This window comes from Phyllobates terribilis, unplaced genomic scaffold (genome assembly GCF_046119375.1).
Source record: "Phyllobates terribilis strain yellow unplaced genomic scaffold, ASM4611937v1 Scaffold_9__5_contigs__length_417890890, whole genome shotgun sequence".
Classification (NCBI taxonomy): Eukaryota; Metazoa; Chordata; class Amphibia; order Anura; family Dendrobatidae; genus Phyllobates; species Phyllobates terribilis.
In genome coordinates this window covers 347,534,896-347,553,596 of record NW_027362769.1, presented here as the reverse complement: position 1 = coordinate 347,553,596, position 18,701 = coordinate 347,534,896, and the positions used below count along the sequence as shown (strand labels likewise).

General features: G+C 44.4%; 1 protein-coding gene across 8 annotated transcripts; it reads right to left on the bottom strand.

The window, feature by feature from the left end:
- Positions 1-215: 215 nt before the first annotated feature.
- NSMCE1 (NSE1 homolog, SMC5-SMC6 complex component) lies at positions 216-18,497 on the bottom strand. 8 transcript variants are annotated; one of them, XM_073648105.1, is made up of 9 exons: positions 18,340-18,397; positions 17,500-17,597; positions 17,173-17,285; positions 15,503-15,624; positions 14,954-15,031; positions 5,432-5,578; positions 4,908-5,024; positions 851-971; positions 216-457 (listed from the first exon to the last, which is right to left on the bottom strand). In XM_073648105.1, the coding sequence occupies exons 3-9, from the start codon at positions 17,282-17,284 to the stop codon at positions 342-344; spliced, it is 813 nt and encodes a 270-aa protein (XP_073504206.1). In that variant the 5' UTR covers position 17,285; positions 17,500-17,597; positions 18,340-18,397; the 3' UTR covers positions 216-341. The 8 variants fall into 8 exon arrangements, with proteins under 8 accessions (XP_073504206.1, XP_073504203.1, XP_073504202.1 ...); XM_073648102.1 differs by lacking the exons at positions 17,500-17,597; positions 18,340-18,397 and adding an exon at positions 18,418-18,497; XM_073648101.1 differs by lacking the exon at positions 17,500-17,597 and having other exon boundaries at positions 18,366-18,489.
- Between the last annotated feature and the right edge of the window lie 204 nt (positions 18,498-18,701).

The window sequence follows — 18,701 nt, the reverse complement described above, 5'->3', positions numbered from 1 at the left end:
CAATAGAATTTGTGCTCAATTTTTCACCATTTCACGATTCATATCCAGAGGCTAAAATCTATACAAACCTAAAAGGTTTAACAGTGGAATATATTTTATATACCGGCTTGGAAGCAAACAGGAAGCAAAAAAAAAAAGTTTGTCTAATGATTCAGCATCATGTGCGAGCTGGAATACCAAGAGAAAGAAAGCAGCCATGTTTTTCAACTCTCAGGTCTTGTACTCATTTTAATACTTTATTAAACTATAAAAAAAATAAAAAATTTTTTCTAACTTTAGATACAAAATATCTTAGACCTCTCTGTCGTGATGTTGATCTTTAGACGGCACACTAGGTTTTTCTATGACCGTCTTGATCTGGTCGCCGCTGCTACGCTGTTCACTCTCTTCTCTTTTGCTCTCGCCTCTGTCTGGGATGTGGAAGTGGAAGGAGATTGGAGATCACTTTGTGACAATCCTGTGAAGTATAAAATTAAAAGTTTATTCTTTCTAGAATATAAATAAACCATAAAAATGTCTTTCCCTCTACAGACAAGTCTATAAAATAAAACTGTATACTCAAAAGTTAATTATTGGGGTTTTCTTATCTCAAAATTGCAACGTTTGTTTCCGCAATCATTAAGAATGGAAGGATCTTTAAGTCTGTGCTTGAAACGCGTCGATGGTTGACACCAAGACTGAGAGCCCATACCATGCTTGAAACGCGTTGGTGATTAATTTGCAAATAAAAGTGTTAGAATAAAACTGTTTCAGGTATGAACGATCATATCAATTAGCCCCCGCAGCAGTTTTCTCATATAAAAAGGCTCTAGAAACAAGTGAAGATTAACAATACAAATCGTAATCTTACTGGGAATTTCCTGCGCCCAATTTTCATCGCACTGAGGACACCGTGGCCGTTCATGTCCTCTGAAATACTTTCCTACGCAGGTCAAATGAATCTTGATGCCGCAGTTATCACAGAGCTGACCCTGGGAAAAAAAAACATGGAAACAGCCTAAGGTCATCCATTAAAAGCCAGATTGATCTTTAGGTGACACAATGCTAAGAGTAGACGGAGACATGTCACATCGAGACGTCGCATCTAATCACTCACTATGTTGTCGCACTGCGACCAATCGGAAATGTTTCTAAATGTGTTGGATTTTCTATCGCTGTCCACAAGTAGCAGATGACACACGTGACAAAGCCTTTAAAAGGGAATCTGGTAGAAGGTAGTTGCAATGTAATCTGAAAGGAGCATAATGTAGAGCCAGAGGACCTGATTCCTGCGATGTGTCACTTGCTCAGCAGCTTGTTGTAGTTTAAATACAATATTATTAATTATTATAGCACCAATTAATCCATGGCGCTCTACATGTGAAAAGGGATATACATATAAAAACAATTACAATAATCTTGACCAAAACGTGATGGCGACTGGTACAGGAGGAGCAAGGACCCTGCCCGTGAGGGCTCACAGTCTACAAGGGATGGGTGAGGATACAGTAGGTGAGGGTAGAGCTGGTCGAGCAGCGGTATGGTGGAGCGGTGGTTACTGCAGGTTGTAGGCTTGTTGGAAGAGGTTGGTCTTCAGGTTTCTTTTGAAGACTTCCATGGTAGGCGAGAGTCTGATGTGTTGGGGTAGAGAGTTCCAGAGTAGGGGGAATGAGCGGGAGAAATCATGTATGCGATTGTGGGAAGAGGAGATAAGAGGGGAGTAGAGAAGGAGATCTTGTGAGGATCGAAGGTTGCGTGCAGGTAAGTACCGGGAGACTAGGTCACAGATGTATGGAGGAGACAGGTTGTGGATGGCTTTGTATGCCATGGTTAGGGTTTTGAACTAGAATCTCTGGGCAATGGGGAGCCACTGAAGGGATGGACAGAGAGGAGAGGGCGGGGAATAGCGGGGGGACAGGTGGATTAGTCGGGCAGCAGAGTTTAGGATAGATTGGAGGGGTGCTAGAGTGGAAAAGGGAGGCCACAGAGCAGGAGGTTGCAGTAGTCGAGGCGGGAGATGATGAGGGCGTGCACTAGGGTTTTTGCAGATTCGTGGTTGAGGAATGTGCGGATCTGGGAAATATTTTTGAGTTTGAGTCGGCAGGAAGTGGAAAGGGCTTGGATATGTGGTTTGAAGGAGAGGTCAGAGCCCAGGGCTACCCCGAGGCAGCAGGCTTGCGGGACTGGGGAGAGTGGGCAGCCATTGACGTTGATAAAAAGGTCAGCTGGGGAGGGGGGGGGGGGGTGAATGAGATGGTGGAAAGATGATGAATTCTGTTTTATCCATGTTAAGTTTTAGAAATCTGTCAGACAAGAAGGATGAGATAGCAGACAGACATTGTGGGATTCTGGTTAGTAGGGAGGAGATATCGCGTCCGGAGAGGTGTGTGTTATCGGCATAGAGGTGATACTGAAAGCCGTGAGACTATGAGCTGTCCGAGGCCAAAGGTCTAGATGGAGAAAAGCAGGGGTCCTAGGACTAAATCTTGGGGGGACACCGACAGATAGGGGGAGAGATGAGGAGGTGGTGTGTGAGTGGGAGACACTGAATGTCCGGTCTGTTAGGTATGAAGAGATCCAAGATAGGGCCAAGTCTGTGATGCCAAGAGAGATGAGAGTCTTTAGTAAGAGGGAATGGTCCACTGTGTTGAAGGCAGATGACAGGTCCAGGAGGAGGAGGACAGAGTAGTGTCGCTTGGATTTGGCGGTCAGTAGGTCATTGGTGACTTTAGTCAGCGCAGTTTCAGTGGAATCGTGCAGTCGGAAGCCAGATTGTAGGCGGTCGAAGAGGGAGCAGGAGGAGAGGTGGGAGGACAGCGCAAGATAGACATGTTGTTCCAGTAGTTTTGAGGCATAGGGGAGAAGTGATATGGGACGATAGCTAGACAGAGAGGATGGGTCAAGGGAGGGCTTTTTGAGGATGGGTGTGATTGAGGCATGTTTGAAGCATGGGGGAAGACACCAGCTGTTCGTGACAGGTTGAAAAGCTTGGTTAGGGTTGGGATGACAATAGTGGTAAGGTTGGGGATGAGGTGGGACGGGATAGGGTCAAGTTCACAGGTGGTGAGGTGTGATTTGGAGAATAAAGAGGAAAGTTGATCTTCTGTAATGGTGGAGAATCTGGTTTTGGAGGAGGAGGATTGAGTAGATATTAGGAGGGGCTGAGTGGACTTTAGGCAAAAACTTTGTCTGATGGTGTCAATCTTCTGCTTGAATAATGAGGCAAAGTCTTCAGCTGAGATGAGTGGAGAGGGAGGAGGTGCTGAATAGCTGTTTAGGGTTGTGAGACAGGGAGGATCTGAGAGATGAGAAGTATGTTTGTTTTGCTGCAATGAGGGACTGTTTGAATGCGATAAAATGCTCGTTGGAGTTGGACTTTTTCCATCTACGCTCAGCAACCCTGGAGGCCCATCGCAGTTCTTTGGTTAGGCTGGTGTGTCAGGGTTGCCTCTTGATTGTGCGAGCTTTGGTATGTGTGAGGGGGGCGACCGAATTGAGAGCTGCAGCTGTTGTGGTGTTATATAACGCAGCAGCAACATCCGCGTCATGTAAGGAATAGTGCTGAGCGAGTATGTTCTGTCCGAGTATGCTCGGGCGAGCTCCGAGTATTTATAGCTGCTCGGTGATATGGTTGAATCGCTCCCGTGTGCATGATTTGCAACTGTTTGACAGTTTTATTACATGTGAGGATTGTCTATTTCTTACACATTCCTCACATGTAATAAAGCTGCCAAACAGTCGCTAATCATGCACACGGGAGCGATTCAACCATATCACTGAGCAGCTATAAATACTCGGAGCTCGGCCCGAGCATACTCAGAGAAAGGGTTAATAGAACATACTCGCTCAACACTAGTAAGGAACTGATGTCTGTAAGAGGGAGGAGGTATTCACAGAGTGAGTGTAGGTCAAGGTGTTTAAGATTTCTGCGAGGGTATGCAAGTTTGTGGAGTGGGGATTGAGGCCCTGGAAAGTTTTAGCAGCATATTAGCATTACATGACTAGGTGTCTTGTGCCTGACAGTCCAGCTAGTCTGTATAACCCCGCCCCCATCACAGATTGGCAGATTTCTGTGTACACTGTCAGAAAGCTGCCAATCAGTGGTGTGGGTGGGGTTATACAGAGCTCAGCATTCATAGCACTGCTAGATCTGCAGCAGAGAAAACATTGATTCTAGCAAAACTGCACCAAGCAGCCCAGTAAGTGACATCGCTGGAATCAGGGTATCTGCCCCTACACCATGCTGCTCTCAGATTACATAACAAAAACCTGCTGATAAATTCTTTTTACATGAAAGTCACTTGCAACGTTTTTTTTTTTTAACATCATAACTGCAGCTCTAAAATGAGTGGGCGACGGCAAGCAGCAGACAAGATACACAAATGCTCATGTCACTTGTCTGAGAACTGATGTCATACCTTTTAGACTTTTACATTTTAGAAACGATTTCTGACCCTTGATGCCTTTAAAAGGTTTTTCGGGGCTATTTTTTTAATATGGGCCTAAAAACTAAACAGGTAGATATTTGCTACCTGCCAGCCTGTTTTACACGATGCCGGCTCAGAGTGATCACTGACCGCTCCTGCCGGCGATTCAGCTGCTCTGCATCAACAGGGCAGATCTTCATCTTCCAGGCTGTCGATGGGGCGTGACTGCCGACATCATGCTGATTGACAGCCGGCTCCCCGCAGTCAAATATATATATATATATATATATATATATATATATATATATATATATATATATATATATATATATATATATATATATATATATATATATATATATATATATATATATATATATATATATATATATATATATAGTAGTCCTGGATAACCCTCAATCTTCTACAACAGTCCATGTAGTCCTAGTCCCTATTTTGTACAGGAGTAACACAGTGCATGAAGATCTACTGAGCACTTACCTGAATGGCGATATTGTGGCAGATATTGCATGTCTTGACAATGTCCTGGTACGTGCTCTGGATATAATGCTCCATTTCCATGATACCACGGGTGTGGAGGCTGTACTCTCCATCTTTCTAGGGGGTCAAAAAATAAAACGTATTGCTCATTTTTATTTTACACATACGTACCTCTTGCAGTAATGTCATTGGATATCTTTCATTCATGTGTTATCAGATACAAGTTTTAAACTAAAGCTTCTTTGCTTGGAACCCTCCATCCATTTTGGGCATTCACCCTTTATGGCCAAATAAGCGAGTTAAGCAATAAGGATTACGTAGTTTAAAGAGTAACATCTAAAAAAAAACTTCAAGTGTTTTGATCTGTGAGTTGTCAGGTCTTGAGATCCTCATGGAGATCTGAAAAAAGGGGCAGAAGTGTTCATCTTTTCATTTCAGCAATCGGTAGGTGTCTCAGGACCAGGACCCCAACCCATCACGTTAGCTACCGGTACGTGATTGGTATCTGGGAGCGAGCGACTTACTTCTATCAGCCACTTTTCCTGCACAAAGTTCTGAAGTAGTTGTTCAACTTCTTTTTTCTTCATTTTCTTACATTGTAGCTGGTCAGCGAGGTTTAAAATGTTTGTGGAAGATGCGAAGCCATTGTCTGAGTCTATTATCAGATCCATCTATGTGAAAAGAAAAGAAACACAGAATCACCTCTGAAGACTGGGGATGAGCGGACCCATGGAAGTTTCTGTTCTGTTCCCAACCTTTATTCCAAAGTTCGGTTTGGGTACTAGAACTGTATCCGAACTTGAACCAGAACCCAAACCCTATTGAAAACATTAGGGACACGAACTTTTGAGCTGGAAAAATATTCTCTCTCTGCAACAGACTTCCCCCGGAACGACGATCATTGCAACACCGTGTTCGGCGTTTAGCACTGGACACTAACTGTCCGGTATGAACCCCGAACTTTCAAGTTCAGGTAGGCTCATCTCTACTGAAGACTTTTCTGAGCAGGGCTATGGAGTTGGAGTCTGTGTCCATTTTGGTGGAGTCGGTATAAAATGGACCGACTCGGACTCCTAAAATATATAATAAATTGGGTTCAGTGGTTCAATGCAGTTTGTGGGGAATATATTTTCATAAGAATTTGGGAAAGTTATGAAATGTTCTATTCCTGATCTAAGGGTCTAGACTTTTAGCTGAGATGAATCTGTGCTGCAGTTTATGTATATGATAAGTAGTGAAGCTCCTCTACAGATAAAGGGAGAGAAAAAAAAAAAAAAAAAAAAACATCGGGAAGGAATGCCTGCACTCATCTCAGAACTGCTGGAGTGAACAGGAAAGCAGGATTAAGAACAAAAAAATACCAGGTTTTTGCTATTATAACTGATGCTTCCAACATAAGTACAATTAAACTGATGAATGAGAATAATGAAGGTGAACAGCAGCTAGAAGAACATTTCAGATTCAGTATGTTGGAGATGGAAGGCCACAGCCCTGTTCCCATAAAGGAGGAACAAACAGATATTACTACAGAAGAACAGCACAATGATTCTTTACAATTAAATGATCTTGTTGAAGCTGCTTCACACCTCTTTCCTATTCATCACATGCGCTGTGTTGTGCACACGCTGCAGCTGGCAATAAGAGATAGTCTGCAAGAGGGACGTGCTGCAACTCTGATTAACAAAGTGAGGAAATTGGCTATTGCTGCCAGAACCCCTAAAATTGATTCCATCTTGAAGAGACATGCTGGAAAAGGGGCAATTGTGGAATTACAAAATTTTTCAATTGCTCTCAAAGAAGTAGAAGAGTTCAATCGTTCATCAACACTGACTGTGCACGAGGCAATTCCTTTATACCCGGAAATTGTTAGAGATGTTGCCCATGTGGTTACGGCTTTGCCACCAACCCAAGTTAGTGTAGAGAGGTAGTTCTCTGGCCTTAAAATAATTAGGTCAGATTTGAGGTCATCTATGAAGGAGGATCTGATGGAGGCGATACTATTTCTCAGAACAAATTCATAGACTGCACAAATGTTATTCAGTACATTTTTGTTGAAAACAGTTTTTTTCCCCATTTACTGCATAGTGTATAATAAATTGTAAATATGCAAAAGTTTTTTGTTCTAAAGTTGTATTCCTATAAATATATTTTATGTTCTATCTAAATAGCTTGATTATTGCATCATAATAATGATTAACCCCTTTAAAGCCCAAGGAATACTAATACGAACCTGCGCCCTGGGCTTTAAAGAGCCAGGTACGTATTAATACGCCCAGGCGATTGTGCCCGCACACAGGCTGTCACAGCTGACACCCGGTACTATGTGCAGCATTGCGGAGGTAAACTCTGATACTCACCTCTTCCCCGTCATCCCGCGCTGTCTGAGGCCCGGGTCCCGTGTTTGTCATGGTTACCCGGATGTCGTCATGATAACATCCGCATCACCAGACAGCTGGAAGATACTTTTTTTTTTTTAAACCAATTATTTTTATTTAGGTTTCAAAAATTTACAGCAAACAGTTATCAATATACATATAACAATTCACATAACGTGTAGTAATACAGTTAAAACCCCCTCCCCCCTCCCGCCAATACTCCTTATGCCGGGCATACCTGGGAACATTGACAATCATATTACCGCCATCCATGCGGACCATATTTTCCCAAAAGTTCTCTCTCCATGCCTCCGCCTGTAAATGCTTTCCTCTAAATGCATTACCGTACGTGTCTGAGCAATAAATTCCCTAGTAGTGGGGGGTTCCGAATCTGTCCATTTTCGTGCTATTAGTTTGCGTGCCACATATAGCAATCGAACTATCGCCACTTTGTAATGTTCTGAGACAGGTATTCCATCCACCTCCCCCAAAACACACAGCACCGGGTTTCTGTCAATTGTACATGTATAAGCCCTCTCAATTTTGTTAACAACGACCAACCAATAAGCCACTAGCCGTGGGCATGACCATAGCATGTGTAGCAGTCCGGTCTGGTCCGTGCCACATCTAGGGCAACTGGAATCTCCCCTCAAGCCCGCCTTGTACAGGCGCAGCGGTGTTTTGTATGTCCTATGTATTATGTATAATTGGGAGATCCGTGCCTGCTCGCTTAGAGAGATCTTCGGGACATATTCTAGAATTGCCTCCCATTGTTCTGTTGTGAGGGTACCCACCTCCCTTTCCCATTTACTCTTTGCAATGAAGTGATTTCCCCCCAGATAGGAGTGCAGTAGGTCATGATATAAGCTCGATATGACTCCCCTCGTCCCTCCCTTCATACATACAGAGTCTAGTACAATGTCACCCTGAAGCGTCATGGCTCCCAATCCACACTGTGCCCTCCAAGCATGTCGAAGCCTATAGTATTGAAATCCCCATACCAAAGGCAAATCAAATTCTTCTCTCAATTTCTCAAAGGTCTTCAGGTCCGTTCCACTCTGCAGCTGGCACACATATCTCACTCCTTGCGCCTTCCAATTGCCCATTTGACACAGCTTATTAAGTTCCGGCAGATGTTCATTGCCCAACACCGGTGAGTACTTAGTCAGCCCGTCCACCCCCCTGATCTTTTTAATAGTGTCCCATACCTTCTGAGTCAAGCCTAAGGTAGGATATATTGCTCCCAATTTCTTAAAGGTACCATCCTCTAACGCCTGGACCAGTGGGCGTCTCCCCGACACATGTACCAGCACCCGGCAAGCTGCCCCTCCACAATCGGGTTCTCTCCATCCCCTGACATGCTGGCCCTGTACTGCCAAGAAATAGACCCAGGGATTGGGTGCAGCCAATCCTCCCTCCTCCTTCCCATTTTGCAGCGTTCCCAATTTAATCCTTGCCTGCCTCTTGCCCCATATCAAGGATCTGAAGATAGAATCAATACCCTGAAACCGTTTTTTTGGTAGCCATATCGGTGAGTTGTGCAAAACGTACATTAGTTGTGGCATAAGGACCATCTTAATCAGGTTAGTTCTACCCGTCATCGTCAAAGCCAATTGGCACCATGCGCCTATTTTCTTTTTAAATTTCTCTAGCAGAGGAACTAAATTCAGATCCGTGAATCGTGTCAATGGAAGCGCCACCCATATCCCAAGGTATTTAAATTGTGAAACCAGCTGGAGCTGCTTCCTCCTCTCATCTATCTCCTCCGCTTTTATTGGTCTATCTACAGCCATGACATAAGACTTGTGCCAGTTTATCTCCAGTCCCGAAATGCTCCCAAAGTGTTTAATTACATCCATCGTGCACCCCAATGTCTCTCCTGCATTTTCCAGAAATAACAGGATGTCATCGGCATACAGTGATATTTTTTCTTCCAGCCTCCCAAATTTAAATCCGACCACTCCTCTCTCAGCTCTTATTTTGGCCGCCAGGGGCTCCACTGCCACCGCAAACAATAGCGGGGACAGCGGGCACCCCTGCCTTGTGCCCCTATGTAAGTCAAACATCCCGGACCGTTCACCATTCACCTTAACTACCGCCCTTGGGGATAAGTACAATAACTTCACCCAGGCCATGAATGCGGGGCCAAATCCCATTATTTCCATGATTTTCCATAAATATTTCCATTCCACGCTATCAAATGCTTTTCTAGCGTCCAATGACATCACTATTCTCCCGCCACCATTATCAGCAGGCAGCTGCATATTAAGAAATAATCTTCTCAAGTTAACAGCCGTGGAGCGGTTGGGCATAAAGCCCGACTGGTCCTCGTGAATAACAGTATGCGCAACCCCGGTGAGCCGGGTGGCCAGGATCTTAGCGAGTATTTTGACATCCGTTGTCAACAACGATATGGGCCTATACGACTCCGCATCCATGGGGTCTTTCCCCTCCTTTGGCAGAACCACTATCACCGCTTCCTCCATTGATCTCGGTAACGCCCCCTTCACCAAAGCCTCATCAAACACAGATTTCAATTTTGGAGCTAGCAGTTCCACCAGCTCCCTGTACACCTCCCCAGGTAGACCATCAGCACCCGGTGATTTGTTATTGGGCATAGACAGAATTGCACATTCCACCTCCTCCACACTCACAGGTTCATCCAACCTCATCCTATCTTCCTCAGACAATTTAGACAGTGAGATGCCTTCCAAAAATTCCTCTACGGCCCCCTCCGTGTCCCGTACTCTTGAATTGTACAGTGCCATGTAATATTCCTTGAAGACCTCCAATATGTCCTTTGTGTCTGTCAGAGTCGTCCCCGTTTGGTCTCTCAACCTGTACACCCTGGAAGACTCCCTCTGTGCCGCAGATATCACCGCCAACAAGTGACCCACTCTCTCTCCTTCCTCAAAGAATTGGGCTTGCTGAAATGCCCTTTTCCTCTCAGCTTGCATCATGTGCAGTTTATTAACTGCCTCCTGTGCCAATTTTAGTCTATTGTGAGCTACACTCGTTGGCGCCAAAATCATGTCTGCCTCTGCCCTTGTCAAGTCATCCTTTATTTGTTGATCTGCCAATTTAGTTTTGGTCTTACACCGTGAGATCTCACTTATAAAGAGTCCCCTCGTAAATGCCTTCATAGCCTCCCACACCACTGTGGCCTCAGCACTCCCTTCATTCACTTGGAAGAAGTGCTCTAGTTCTTTGGTTATGCCACCCATATCCACCACTTTAAGCCACGTCGGGTGAAGACGCCAACCTCCCCTCTGACCCTGAGCAGATCCCACTAGAAGCGTGACAACCATAGGACTATGATCCGATAGAGTCCTCTGTAGGTATTCCACCTCCCCAACCATCCCATCCATAGCAGTATCCCCAAAAGCCAGGTCTATCCTTGACAGTGTTCCGTGTGTAGCCGAATGACACGAGAAGGTCCTCTTACCCTCATTTCGTACTCTCCACAGATCCACCAGCCCCAGCTCCCCCACGTAGGTGCCAAATGCAGTCATTCCGTCCCGTCCAGCTTCCATACCTGCCGGACGTACTTTATCCCAGTAATCATTCATGGTGTTGTTAACATCTCCCATAATCAACATCGGAGCCTCCCCCCATCTGGCCGTCAAGTCCACTACTGCTTGAAGTTCCTTTTTAGAATAAGGTGGAGGGATATATAAAGCCACTAAAATCATTTTGTGTCCATACAATCTGCACGCAATCCATACATACTGCCCTTCACTGTCTACTTGCACTGCCAGCTCTTCATAATGTGCGTTTTTGTGTATTAAGACTGACACCCCCCTGGAGTACGAGGAATAAGTGGAATGATATGTCTTTAACATCCACCCTCTCGATAGCCAGTGCCTAGTATCTCTAGTGAGATGGGTCTCCTGTAAGCACGCAATCATAGGATCACAAGATCTGATGTGATTCAGAACTGCTGCCCTCTTAATCCTGTCAGATATACCACGTACATTCCAACTTAAAATCCGAACCGTACGGTTACTCATTGTGCATTAGAAAAAACAATCCACCATCATCAAGTAACATCTTTCCATTTTGTTCCCAAGCATACCAGGTCAAACAGCATAAGCAACCCCATTTTCCCGCAAATCCAACCCATCCAACTCCCCCCTGGTTCGGGCTCTGTGCAGGATAATTGAAGCTAATGGTGGTGGAGAGGCACTGCCACCCGACCTCTCACATCAAGAGCTAGGCCACGCCCCCGCTGGAAGATACTTTGATCATGCGCAGTGCACGATCAAAGTATCTTCTGTCTCTGCAGCGCTGATATCCTGTATAGCACAGGGATGGTGCTGCATCCCTATGCTATACAGGCGATCAGACTAAAAAAAACTGAAAGTCCCATAGTGGGACAAAGTATAAAAGTAAAAAAAAAAAAGTGTTAGAAAAAAAATCAAAAAAATAATCCCCCAAAAATAAAACTATAATGTACCCATCAATAAATATTATGAAAAAAAAAAAAACAAACAAAACAACAAGAAGTACACATATTTGCCATCGCCGCGTCCGGAACGACCTGACCTATAAAACTGTCCCAATAGTTAACCCCTTTAGTGAACACGGTAAAAAAAAAAAAGAAAAAAAAAAACGAAGCAAAAGACGATGCTTTATCACCATACCGCCAAACAAAAAATGGAATAACACGCGATCAAAAAGATGAATATAAATAAAAATGGTACCGCTGAAAACGTCATCTTGTTCTGCAAAAAACAAGCCGCCATACAGCTCCATCAGCCAAAAAATAAAAAAGTTATAGCTCTCAGAATAAAGCAATGCAAAAATAATTTTTTCTATAAAATAGCTTTTATTGTGTAAAAACGCCAAAACATAGAAAAACAATATAAATGTGATACCGCTGTAAACGTACTGACCCGAAGAATAAAGCTGCCTCATCAATTTTACTACACGCTGAATGGCATAACATTTTTAAAAAAACAAATCCTGAATTGTTGGCTTTTGTTTTTTCTGCCTCCCAAAAATCGGAATAGAAAGCGATCAAAAAATGTCAAATGCCCGCTATAAATCTGGTATTGCTGTAATCGCACCGACCCCTGAAGAATAAAGTCGTATAATCACTTATACCGCACGAGGAACGGCGTAAAAAATAAACTCTAGGGTTAGGGTTGTGATGGAGTTGGGATTTTTTCGAAAGTAAAGACAAAAAAAAAATGACGGCGACTTGGCGACTAGTGTTGAGCGGAAGTGCTCACTACTTGAGTTTACATCGGGTGCTCGAGTGACATGCTCGAGTCTCCGCCCCATATGCTTCGCGGCCAGAAAAAAAAACTCACGGGGATTGCCTGCCATGCAGGAGCGATCCCCGCATGTTTTTTTTTGGGTGTCTAATAACCATGAAACATGCGAACAGGGACTCGAGCACCCATGATACATGGTGCATACCCGAGTACCTGATGCAAACTCAAGTAGCGAGCACTTGCGCTCAAGACTAATGACAACTTATTCAATATGATGACCTAATGTTATCAAATTCTGTGTCGTACCTCTGGGTTCAAAATGTTCACTATACCCCTTGATAAAATCCTTGAGGGGTCTAGTTTCCAAAATGGGGTCACTTGTGGGGGGGGGGGGGTTCCACTGTTTAGGCACATCAGGGACTCTCCAAATGCGACATGGCGTCCGCTCTCAATTCCAGCCAATTTTGCGTTCAAAAAGTCACACAGTGCTCCTTCCCTTCTGAACTCTGCCGTGCGCCCAAACACTGTATTTTCCCCACATATGGGGTATTGCCGTACTCAGGGGAAATTGCACAAAAGTTTTTGGGGTCCATTTTCTCCTCATACCATTGTGAAAATAAAAAACTTGGGGCTAAAACATTTTTGTGGAAAAAGTTTGATTTTTTTATTTTCACGGCTCCATGTTCAGGGTGCTCACCACAAATCTAGATAAGTTCCCTGAGGGGTCTAGTTTCCAAAATGGTGTCACTTGTGGGGGGGGGGGGGGGGATTTCCATTGTTTAGGCGCATCAGGGGCTCTCCAAAAGCATCATGGCGTCCGCTAATTATTCAAGCAAATTTTACATTCAAAAAGTCAAATGGTGCTCCTTCCCTTCCGAGCCCTGCTGTGCGCCCAAACAGTGGTTTTCCCCCACATATGGGGTATCAGCGTGCTCATGAGAAATTGTACAACAAATTTTGGGGTTCATTTTTTAAATGATACCCTTGCAAAAATATAAAAATTGGGGTCTAAAGTAACATTTTTGTGAAAAAAATAAAGGTTAATTTTTTTCTTCCACATTCCAAAAATTCCTATGAAGCACCTAAAGGGTTCTTGAATGTGGTTTTGAGCACCTTGAGGAGTTCAGTTTTTAGAATGTTGTCACTTTTGGGTATTTTTTGTCATAAAGGCCCCTCAAAGTCGCTTCAAATGTGATGTGGTCCCTAAAAAAATGGTTTTGTAAATTTTGTTGGAAAAATGAGAAATCGCTGACCAACTTTTAATCCTTATAGCTCCCTAACAAAAAAAATTGTGGTTCCAAAATTGTGCAGATTTATTAACTATTTTGTGTGACATACCGTATTTTTCAGACCATAAGACGCTCTGCCGAGTCGGCGGCCATTTTGCTGTAGAGCACAGCTTCAGGAACATGGCAGCGGCCACCGGAAGCCCCTCACTCTGCTCTGCAAACTCCGCTCACAGCAATACACTGGCCCTGGTACCTGGCCAGGCCCGGCCCCCAGCCAGATACCGGCCCGCCTCGCCTCTTGTTCCGCCGCCGCCCTGCAATCCCGCTCCACCACCACAGCAATACACCGGCACCAAGCCCCCAGCACCCCAGCTACCAAGCCCCCAGCACCCCAGCTACCAGGCCCCCAGCACCCCAGCTACCAGGCCACCAGCACCCCAGGTACCAGGCCACCAGCACCCCAGGTACCAGGCCACCAGCACCCCAGGTACCAGGCCACCAGCACCCCAGGTACCAGGCCACCAGCACCCCAGGTACCAGGCCACCAGCACCCCAGGTACCAGGCCACCAGCACCCCAGGTACCAGCATGCCTCCACTTCCGCCGGCTTCCTGAAGGACCCTGCCTCCTGTGACCCCAGCTCCACCGCCCCCCGCCCCCCCCTCCCCCAGGTAAGATACCTATTCAGACTATAAGACAGACCCCCATCTTATAAAAAAATAATTTTTTTCCTATTTTCCACCCTAAAATTTGGGGTGCGTCTTATAGTCCGAAAAATACGGTATCTCTCCGATTTAAGGGCATGGAAATTGAAAGTTTGAAAATTGCGAAATTTTCACGAAAATTTTCATTTTCACAAATAAACGCAAGTGATATTGAAGAAATTTCACCACAATCATGAAGTACAATATGTCACGAAAAAACAATCTCAGAATCAGGGGAATCAGTTGAAGTGTTCAAGAGTAATTATCTCAAAAAGTGAGTGCTTGAGTGCAGTAAGATGGTGGACCACTAGAAATGTCTTCTCATTAGCAGAATGTGACAGAAGGAGACCAGGAGCCCTACCTACCTCCAACTAGAATACAAAGCAGAGACACTAAGAGATGTCGGTCATATAAATACAGTGGCCGCTCCTCCTACAGATGATCAATAGGACGATCCTACGTTTCCCAAGAGAGCTAAGAAAAATGCTGCTTAGCGACTAACAATGAAAACAGATCTTACCGCCTTTCTAAATAATTCCAATTCGTTTTCTGTATAATCCATGGCCATTTTAGTAACTTCATTTTCTGCAACATTAACCTAGTTAGAAACAAAAAATTAATTGCGAGCAAAGTAATTCAAAATCAGGACTCTTGCTTAAAAAATAAATAAAAGTTTAGCCAAAAGGGCACAAAAATGTCCAAGAGGCTCCACCAGCCCCTGCCGGTGACTGACAGGCTGATGTGCACACATGTATAATTGTCTTTCAATTACCCCTGTAAAGTGCAGTGGAAATCGTGTAACTGGTAACTTGCTGCAAATTGTACCGGCGCAATTTTCAGCAAGGTATACCGTTCTCAATGTTAGATAAGGAGACTCCAGTCAAATGTTGCAGGCCAAGACTACTTTTTTTCCTATATTAAAAAGGGTCTGTCCTGATATCAGACCTTTGTGAAGCAGGTAGGCATCATAGGGCTCAGGAGATAAGCACTGGGTTCACTTTATCTGCCTATTAGCACAAGCGGACGTCTAAACGGCACAGTGTAACGAAGGAGAAAAAGCTCACCGTACCAGAGAGAAGTATCTTTTCCCGTCGTTTTCATCTGTTCCCTTCTTAATCTGCATGAACAGCGGCTGCAAATGTTTGTTGATGACAGCCACAAAATCATCCAGCTTGTCGTGCATGTAGTGAGCTGAAAAGAAGATATGACGTGAGGATTTCAGAAAGAAAAATAAAAAAAAAAAATACACCAAACACTATACAAAAACCTAATATTAGGAGAAACTCACTTTTCCCCTGTATGATACCAGCTTACTGGGTCATGTCTGCTGACAAACTTGTTGAGAGTTTCCAATAGTAAATTTAAATAGGAAGTGTTTTACTATAAGGCAGTGTGCCCACGATGAGTTTTTTAAGCGTTTCCGCAGCGGCAAAAACGCTTGGTAGAAGGTCTGCCATGTTCTCCAATGATAATCCGCATGTGCTGTGCACATGCTGCGGAAATTTCCGCTGCGGATTATCATTGCGGAAAAAAACGCAGCACTACCAATTATTTTGCGGAAGTGCTGCGTTTTCGCTGCCATTGACTTGCATTAGAACGCATGTAATCCGCATCACTGCATCTGTACTTGCGTAATTGGCGCGTTCTAATGTGCGGATGGTACCCGGGTGGAGAGGAGAGCCTCATCCACACCCAGGTACCATTAAAAGCTGTAAAAAAAAAAGAATAAAATAAAAAATAAAGATTATATTCACCTTCCGACGGCCCCCAGACTCCTTCCCTGTGCTGGCTGCCGACAGATCGCGCAGGACTGAAGGACCTGCGGTGACGTCACAGTCATGTGACGGCAGGTCCTTCAGTACAGCGTAAAGCGATCTGCCAGCAGCCAGCACAGGAGCACAGCAAGACAGCGCGGGTCATCAGAAGGTAAGTATAGGTTTATTTTTTTTTATTTTTAACCATTCTCTCGGGTCACACTATATAAATCCATGCCGGTTACATGGATTTATATAGTGTGACCGAGTTGTCAAGCACTTTCCAAGTGATGCTAAAATCGCCTGGAAAGCGCTTGACAACCCGCATTCAGAAATGCATGTGAAGAACGTGTCACATTCGCTTGTCCCTGGAAGGAAAAACGCATGTACAATCCGCATGTACAATCCGCATGCGTTTTTTCTGCCAGGAAGATGCAGAAACGCTCAGGAAAAATCTGGAGCATTTCTGCATTGTGGGCACATAGCCTAATGCACGAACAGTAGATTAAGTAGAAATCATTTTTTTTACATTTTGGCATAACTAAAGGGACAATGAAGTAGTCGTACGGCTCTCACCTAATAACTTTTTTTGTAGAGATCCGACGTGCCAGTAATGAGAAATCTAGTATAGAAGACGTATGCAAATCAGAATAGAAGTGCACAGGAGGAGGATCTATGCTCTTGGATGCTTCTTCTAACTACACAGACACGCCCCCAGTGCACTCCCAGCCTGATTTGCATATGGTTTCGACACTCGATTTCTTACAACTGGCACATTGGATCTCTACAACATAGCGCCTATACAACCACACGACGTAAAAAAGTGCTAACAGGTTCTCTTTAAGTGTCAAAATCTGACAAGCCCTTGAGTGAAGTCCATCACATGATAGATCCAACATTGGCTTTTGGCAAATCAAGCCACAGGTGTGAACAGAGCCATAAAGTGCACTTTAACAATGAAATAAAAAATAAATGATGGACTCACCTTTGTGCACTTCGCAGCAGTGTCTGTGCAGAGTCCTCACCGCAGCAGCTTCCATGATACCATGAGACATCAGCACCTGAAGAAACCGCTGGTGGCTCTCACTCATGGCCATGCTTCACCGCCACATAGAGAGAAAAACAATAAATAATAAAACCAGTGCGGAGTAAAGACCGTGTGTAATATAGAGATAATCAGAATAATCAGGCCGGTCTCATGCACCCAACATTCACAATCCGAGTACAGCTTGTTACAGCCAGACGGCCGGTGGGGGTCTCCCCTGACCCAAACTTTACAGACTCAGACAGAGATCTGTCAGTCAGTACCCACCGCAGCTCCGCAGCTTCTCCAGGTAGAATCTGGACAGACTCCGCTCTAAGGCTATGTTCACATTGCGTCTTTTTATGACATTTTTTTGAGCGGGTCCACTTAAAAAAAAAAAAAAAAATGAAGGAAAACGTGCTAACAAAACGATCCTATTAATCTCTACAGGAGGACCCCGTGCAGGGTCAGGCTTTTGAAAGTCTTTTTAACTTTTCACACTTTCAGAAGACACCAAGTACTTAAGACGCTCAGCACTTTACAATAGAGGACAATGGGAATGATAGAGAGACGCCAGGAGGCACGCTAAAAAAAAGATACATTAGGGTTACAAAACCTCAAGGAAAAGGAGCGATTCCTGACGTGTTTTCTGCTTGAATAACGGCCGTTTCTAACTGCAGAAAAACGGCGCAGTGTGAACGTCCCCCAATAAGCAACACTTAGGGGTCTCTCAGGGGACAGGATTCTCTGTCCTTATGGACGGCACAGACAGGACGTGATCAATACAAGAGGAGGGGGCGGCCGGGGGACATTACACTGATCGTCTGCAGGTGAAAAATAATTCAGAAAAATATTAAAATTTATTAAAAAAAAAATCAAATAAAAATAATTAAAATATAAATAAAAGCCATATGGCCCCATTTATACAACATCCGGTTTTACCGGATTCTTTCCAATTATTAGCAATTTGCTTAATACATACCAGTGTATAATATATATATATATATACTGCACATGTGTAAATCTATATAATCACTACAGTAAAGGAGTCTAAGTCTCAGCTGGTATCTACAAAGCCGTTTATTCCGATACGAAGCCCCCCTCCACCATCACACGCCCCTCACTCACTGACACATGACACCGACACTACCTACTACCGGGATTAAGCGGGAAAGAATCCAGGAAACGCCAAGAACAAACGTCTACCTCACTGCGCCGGCGCGCTGACGGTTGCACTAAAGCGCATGCGTGCGGGTGATAACACTAAGGCGCATGCGTGCTGTGATAACACTAAGGCGCATGCGTGAAACAAAAAAGGCAGAAAGCATTACAGTTATCGGTCGCTAGAGGGCGGCATAACACGAGTGCTCGCTGCAGTACGTGCAGCTTCTCCCCAGTAGTGAAGGTGCAGCTCCACTTGTCGGACTCTGGTGCCCAGTTCATAGATGGTTTATTGGCCCATTATAGAATTGCACTATATGCAGCTATAC

Coding starts and splice junctions, on each gene's coding strand:
- NSMCE1 (XM_073648099.1), bottom strand. Junction 15,032..15,502: donor GGAAAAGATACTTCTCTCTG/GTACGGTGAGCT, acceptor GTTTCTAACTAG/GTTAATGTTGCAGAAAATGA. Junction 458..850: donor TTGGGCGCAGGAAATTCCCA/GTAAGATTACGA, acceptor TATACTTCACAG/GATTGTCACAAAGTGATCTC.